The sequence below is a fragment of the Triticum dicoccoides genome, chromosome 1B, assembly GCF_002162155.2.
Source record: "Triticum dicoccoides isolate Atlit2015 ecotype Zavitan chromosome 1B, WEW_v2.0, whole genome shotgun sequence".
Lineage (NCBI taxonomy): Eukaryota > Viridiplantae > Streptophyta > Magnoliopsida > Poales > Poaceae > Triticum > Triticum dicoccoides.
Window position 1 is genome coordinate 691,946,297 of NC_041381.1, and position 7,309 is coordinate 691,953,605.

The 7,309-nt window shown below is 48.7% G+C and overlaps 1 protein-coding gene across 1 annotated transcript; it reads left to right on the forward strand.

Annotated features, from left to right (window-relative positions):
• The first annotated feature begins 4,785 nt into the window (after window positions 1-4,785).
• Window positions 4,786-6,596, forward strand: LOC119349747 (berberine bridge enzyme-like 27). The gene has a single exon (XM_037617834.1). The coding sequence runs from the start codon at window positions 4,841-4,843 to the stop codon at window positions 6,455-6,457; it is 1,617 nt and encodes a 538-aa protein (XP_037473731.1). The 5' UTR covers window positions 4,786-4,840; the 3' UTR covers window positions 6,458-6,596.
• Window positions 6,597-7,309: the final 713 nt, after the last annotated feature.

Consider the following 7,309-nt stretch of genomic DNA (forward strand, 5'->3'; position numbering starts at 1 on the left):
GGGCTCCCGACAGTCCGGTGAGCGAGTTGCCGGACATGGGGAAGACAAGCCACGGCCGGTCGTAGACTAGTGTAGTGTATCTATGTCGTGGGAGTGAAGCTCCGCGCGACCGTACATGCGAGTTTTAACTTTTTAGTTAAAAATATGTCCAAAATGCAACCCTTCTCGTCCGGTTTGTACGAAATCCGTCATGTTTGTACGAAATCCGGCCGTGTTTACATGGATTTCATGCGCTTTATTGAAAAGGAGTTTAAAATGTATGCGGCTACCGTTGCATGTCGATTTCTCGCATGCATGTCCGTGGATTGGTTTCCTTGTCCGCGGACGGATGCGGAAGGATTTTTATGGGTTGCCGTTGGAGGCCCCATGTACCAGGCCTTCCACGTACGCAATGCATAGCGATTGGATATTGATAGTTTGATACGTTCATGTTGTCGCTCTGTGCGTACATATACCTGTAGCTGCACTTCATCCAGGCAATTCAATAATTATGATGATGATACCCCCCCCCCCCCTCCGGTCGGTTTAAAATAATGGTGATGATATCGCGTGTTAGAAGTTACGTATCATCAAACGTTGAAATTCTCGGGATGAGGCTTCTAGTGCCACACAGCCGTAAGCAGTGGACCGAACACAAGCAAACAACAACACGACTGCATGTGACATATTCCACATGGTAGGTAAGAAAGAAACATATGCCAAAATGTCACCACATCGGTTTTCTTAGGCCCCACGTACCAGGCCTTCCACACACGCAATGCATAGAGACTGGATTGAGAAGTTAGCGGGTGAAACAGCCGTATTGGGCAAGAACACCGCCAGTATTAGTCAGCGTGAAGAGGCATACTCCACATTATTGGAAATAAAAAAGTGTATGTGGAGACCCTTGTTTTCCGCTGCAACACGGCATTCCACATTATGAAAAACTACGTTGTCAATGTCCTGTAGCTGCATTTCTGGCCGGTTGTAGCATTTGCATCTTCTTCAATTTGGTTTCTGGATCTACAACTACCTATCGATTTGCATACATCATTTAAGCTCTCTAGCATTTTTGTAATACCACTTATGTAGCTTGCTTCTAAATTATTCTGCCTTACCATCAGACTTCCAGACTGTCAAAACAGATGCATGCGTCTGTACCGGCTAGTCTATTGGCCTATTGGGAGTCAAGTGAAAGGCTAGTATAGCTTCAGCCTGCTAGTTTTCTTCACGGGAAGGTGGCGTACTCTTGGGAGGTGTGCAGGTGGCGCAGGTGGGACACGCATACACGAGTGCAAGACAAGTCCGAGAACCTCCAACGCGTTGAGGCGAATGAACATGAACGCTCGCTTTGTCCGTTTTTTTTTCTGTTTGGTTCTACCGCCCGCTCGTCGTCCGCCCTCTTTTTAATATAGATCGACCATGCGTCCAACACATGCGACCCATTTTATGTTCACACATAAATTTTAAAAGGGTTGCGGCCATAGATCATGTTGTAGTCATGCATCGCCCAAAGCTCATGCCGGCGTCATGCCACGGCCGGAATGTCAGCTCCAAAAAAACAGCACACAGTTTATGCCGGCGCACTTGCGAGCGGCCGACACAAGATGTTGGTTTCCTCCTGCTGTGCGGCGGCAGAGAGGGCGGCGACGGCCGCCGCTTCGTCCCTTGTGACGCCACGTGCCTCCTGTACTTCCCTCTTCGCCGACTGCACGGGCCACTCCTTGGGCGTCAGCTTCTTCTTCTTCTTCTTCTTCTTCTTCTTCTTCTTCTTCTTGCGCCGCGGTCTTGCGGAGGCGAGGCCGGACGAGGCGAGGGTGACGAGGCCGCCGGCGGCATCGATGGTTGGCGCGTCGTCATCCATGGCTGGGAGCGCGAGCGGGCGGGAGGGTTTTGGAAAAAGTGAAGGGAAATGATGATCATTGTGCCACCGACTCGCGGGCCAGGGGAGGAGTACTCGTGCATCACACATGTCCGTTTCATGTCCGCGCCAACGCAAATGAGGCTCAAATTAGGGCCTGGAATGGGTTGACGTATTGGGCCGACTTTTCTACCCGTGATGATCCAAACAGACACGCGCGAACGAAATGGATCGGCGCGTCAGAGTTGCTCTTACAACTCCAATAAATTGCTGCCAATGAAGGCAGACCTGTGATAAACTTGACATGCATACCCTTACACGTTTGTTTACTATATTTATTTGAAGCAAGAATACGTGTCAACGGATACATACTTACCTAGGGTATCTCCAATGCTGACCTTCAAACCTCAAACAGCCGTCCAGACCGCTATCCGCACCGTGTACGTGTCGATACGTACATACTTTATTAGAGCGATTCGGACACGATTTCTTAAGTAAACTGAGACAAATGCGGAGGGGGTTTGCGGGAGTCCGTGCCGCTGTTATGCCCACTTCTAACCGTCCTGGCCCACCCAAACCCCTCCGCCCTCACACACACACATTCCTGCCCGGCGCCAGGTGCCCGCGTTCTTGCCGTTGTAGAGCGCGCTGTTCAACAATGATGACGGCTCAGGACAGACGCGACCTCTCACTGCCTCCGTCATTGAAGCGGCGCATCGGCCGATGGCACTGCCCGCTGCATGCCCGGCTAAACACGGCTCCTCGCCTCATTCAAACGCCTCCATTAACCGTGTGTGGAAGCCGGGAAAGCTACTCCGGCCACATGTCCGTTCACAAGTGGGCCGACATTAAATGCAAACGCCGGCCAGGCTCCTCTCGCCCGCCCTCTATAAACCAGGACAGACGCCCGACAAGAATCACACCACTCCGCCGCTCCCCATCTCCTGGTTTCATCATTTTCTTCAATTTTTCGATGACATCCGATGAGTTGGAAGCGCAGTTCTCCGCCATATATATCTTGTATGAGTCATATTGATGGGTGACCGCTTTCTTTTTATCTTAATTAAATGGAAACAAATTATTGAAGTTTATATTTGTTTCTGCCTCGTATCTCTCATTTTCTTGATGCATGTATTGGATTCAATATGACTATTAATATCGATTATTGTGATCTCTCTCTAGTATTTTTCCTTTCGCTGCAATTATATTAATTTAGGAATTTTACCACACTTTTTATAAAATAGCAATTTGAACCTTTTATATTATGCCTTGTATCCATTAAATTATCTCATTAAACTCAATCCATCATAAAAGGGAGATCACTTTTATTTTTATCTTAATTATATGAAAAACAATAATTGGAATTTAGATTGGTTTCTGTTAGTCATTTTGGATTTTTTACTTATGCATGCAGTGGTATTCAATATGATTGTGTACCTGGACTATTGAGATCATTTCTAATATATCTTTCTCTTTCCCTAATGTTCTATTATCATGCATATGTAATTATTATATCATTATATTGTTATTTATATCATGATAATTCTACGCTTATTATTCTCCAAAGGATAATAGGTAATTTCTAAATTAATGAATGGGCATTTGACTATTTCTCATAAGAACCGTGCTACATGTATGAAATAGATATGTTACAAAAGGATTACGAAATGACCAACAAGTTAACCTCAAACTTCAAAGTCGGGCCTTTCTTCTTCCATTTATCTCCCGGTCGAGCCTGTTCTCAAATGTTCTAAATCCCGTCTCCAGTTACTTTGTGATGGATTGAGTTTCTACCCATAGTCAGTGTGGTGTATGGAAAACTTAACCATAGCCAAGACCATGAGCAACCTCAACACGATAACCTGCTTCGATGCACCGGGAGCTTGCCCATGGCCGTCTCTATAGATTTGAGGGCCCAGTGCGAAATGCACATTGGGCCTTAAAATTAATAAATTCGAGTAAGCTTAGGGCTAGGTGCTTTTTTATATAACTAGCTAGATGCTTATTAACATAGAAGGATATAAGCTCTGATAGGAAGATGAAAGTCCTCAGGTTGACAGCAATTTGCTAGCGATGAGGATGTCGGCATTTCGGTGATCGGCACCTGCTGGTGATACGCTCGCGCTGCTGAAATGTAAGACAATTGTTCGCTAATGTATGATAAGTTGCCATGCGCCCATGTCAAGGTGCAAAGGGCGGATGAGTCTCGGAGAACACAAACAGGCCAGCAAAGTCAGTTTTTCGAATATGAGACACTTTTAAGAATACAAGTTCAACAAACTCAACAGGATCTGCCACACTCACCTAATGGGATTGTTGGGACTTTTTTTTCACTTACTAAATTAACCAAGGTAATTAGAAATTAGGGCCCCTACAAATTTGGGGGCCCTGTCCTATCGCCCACTTTGCCCGTGCTATTAGACGGCCCAATTGTTCATAAAAATGGCAAATAAACATTTTGAAGAATGTTGAGTAATAATTCACTTAACAAAAAGATCTTTCTCTGTTTTGCTTTTGCAACATAAAAAAAGACATGTCCTGTAATTTGGAATATGTTGCGAACAAAAGTTGCCGAATAACTGAAATAGTGGCAGCATCTTTTGCAGGAACTCTACCAAACGAGGAAACCAAAACAGCCCAGCACCTACAATGGTTCTGTTTTCCAAAAATGCAGCCAAGGTAGGCGTAGGCAATACGCAATAGCACAGGGATATGGAGCTTGACTGCAATGTGGGTGAAGTGGATTAGTATAGGCGAGATTAGACACAAAACATATATCGAACTCTTGGTACTGTTCTTCCAGTAACTTTGCGAAGTTGATTTCCTCCACCGTTTATCTTTTTCTTGTACGGAACTTATTGGCCAAAAAGTTGTGGAACCACTCCTTGAACTATATATGACAGATGATGCTTCATTTCAACTGTATATATAGTTGCCGCCTTCTATATCCGTAGCACGCATCTCCCGCTCACAGCCATAGTTGCCACTCGTGCATCAATCATGGCAAGGACACCGAGGACGACATTTTTACACCTTGTCCTAACCCTCTGCATCCTCTGGGGTCAAAACACGCCCTCTTTAGCTTTCACTGCAACCGCAATCGATGAATTCCTTGGCTGCCTCTCCGCGGACATTCCGTCTGGCCTCATCCAGACCCCGGCAACCCCGGCTTACTCTGCCCTCCTGCTGTCCACCGCCCGGAACCTCCGCTACATCCTGCCGGACACCTCCAAGCCTCTAGCGATCATCGCGGCCACCGAGCACGCCCACGTGCAGACCACTGTGCGCTGCGGCCGCCGCCACGGCGTCCGCGTCCGCGTGCGCAGCGGCGGCCACGACTACGAGGGCCTGTCCTACGCCTCCGTCCACCTCCACAAGTACAACGAGCCGTTCGCGGTGCTGGACCTCGCCGCTCTCCGGGCCATCCACGTCGACCCGGCACGTGCTGAGGCGTGGGTCGAGTCCGGCGCCACCGTCGGCGGGCTCTACTACGCCGTCGGCGCCGCCAGCCACTCGCTGGGGTTCCCGGCGGGCTCTTGCCCCACCATGGGCATCGGTGGCCACCTCAGCGGCGGCGGGTTCGGCTCGCTGGCACGCAAGTACGGCCTCTCCGCCGACAACGTCCTCGACGCCCTCGTCGTGGACGCCGACGGAAGGCTGATGAACAGGAGCACCATGGGGGAGGACCACTTCTGGGCTCTCTGTGGCGGAGGCGGCGAGAGCTTCGGCGTGGTGCTGTCGTGGAAGGTGCGGCTAGTCCCCGTGCCGGAGACCGTCACGGTGTTCAGCATCGTAAGGTCAAGGAGCCAATCCGCCATCGAACTGATTACAAAATGGCAAGAGATGGCGCCGGCTTCACCGCAGGAGCTGTACCTCCGCGTGCTCGTGCTGAACCAGCAGGCTAATTTCCAGGCGTTGTTTCTCGGCCGGTGCGGCGGCCTCCATCGGCTCATGCAAGATCGCTTCCCCGAGCTCGGAATGACGGAGCAAGACTGCGAGGAGGTGAGCTGGGTGCAGTCCACGGTCTTCTTCGGCTTCTCCACGACGTCCGTACCACCGGAGCAGCTCCTCAACAGGAGCAGCAACCCGAGCTACTATCTCAAGGCCAAGTCCGACCACGTGCAGGAGCCGATTCCAAGGGACGTGTGGGAGAGCATATGGACGGCGTGGCTGGAGAAGCCCGAGGCGGCGCTGCTCATGCTGGACCCTTACGGCGGCGTGATGAGCAGCATCTCGCCGTCGGAGACGCCGTTCCCGCACCGGCAGGGGAACCTTTACCAGCTCCAGTACTACTCCTTCTGGTACGAGAACGGGACGGCGGCAGCGGAGAAGCGGATGAGCTGGGTCAGGGGGCTGTACAAGGAGATGGAGCCTTACGTGTCCAGCAACCCAAGGGCTGTGTACGTCAACTACAGGGACCTTGACCTGGGGACGAATGAGTTGGACGGTGACGTGACGAGCTATGACAAGGCTAGAGTCTGGGGAGACAAGTATTTCAAAGGAAATTTCAAGAGATTGGCAGCCGTGAAGACCATGGTGGATCCCCATGATTTCTTCAGGAATGAGCAGAGCATCCCTCCTCTCCCCGCTGCCAAAATGATGGTGGATTCCATTTGAGACTCTTAATTTCGGTCTCTATGGCTAAAATTGTGCGTCTCGGTGATGTGACGTGTTTATAATCATGGGTGAAAAAAAAGAAACGTGTATCGTGTTAAGTTTATGAAAAATAATAAATAAAATAAAATGATATTGTCCACTTGTCCCAACTTTTTTTACAAAGTACATATGCAAGCACTCATACATACACGCATACACTCACCTCTATGAACGCACACACGCACACCCTACTTCTATGAGCACCTTCGAGAGACTGGGCTCTTCGTTGCGATAGGTGTGTCCTTGCACGAAAGACAGTACTACAATCAAAGATGGCTCTTCGTTCTCGAACACAGCACGGACACGCAATCAAATGTCAATATAGCCATGTCTAAGGGGGTGTTTGTTTCCCGGGACTTTTTTGTGTAGAGACTAGAAAAAATCCCTCTTAGAGACTTTTTTACCAAACGGAAGGGACTTTTAGGGACTAAACTAGGCATTTGGGACTAAATGAAGAAGACTCTTAAGGAGAGTCTTTTTGGGACTTTTTGGGACTTTTCCAACAATGCCCCTCCATGCACCCATTGGTCCGCCACCCCATGGTGTTGTTTGATTGTTATTTTTCTATATACTAGGGGCAACATGGTCATTTAATAACCTCTAGGAAGGGATTAGGGACTTTTTAGTCTCTGGAAACAAACAAGGAGGGACTTTTTAGGGACTAGAGACTTTTTAGTTGGGACTAGGAAAAGTCCTAGGACTAGAGAACCAAACACCACCTAAGGCTACTCAGTATTATGCATATGATACTATCTTCATAGTGCATAGTATCATAGAGTAGTATTTTAGACGACTTTATTTATGATCATGCAT

What these genes read in the sequence shown, in the direction of transcription:
- LOC119349747 (XM_037617834.1), top strand. Translation starts at nt 4,841, where the DNA reads ATGGCAAGGACACCGAGGACGACATTTTTACACCTTGTCCTAACCCTC.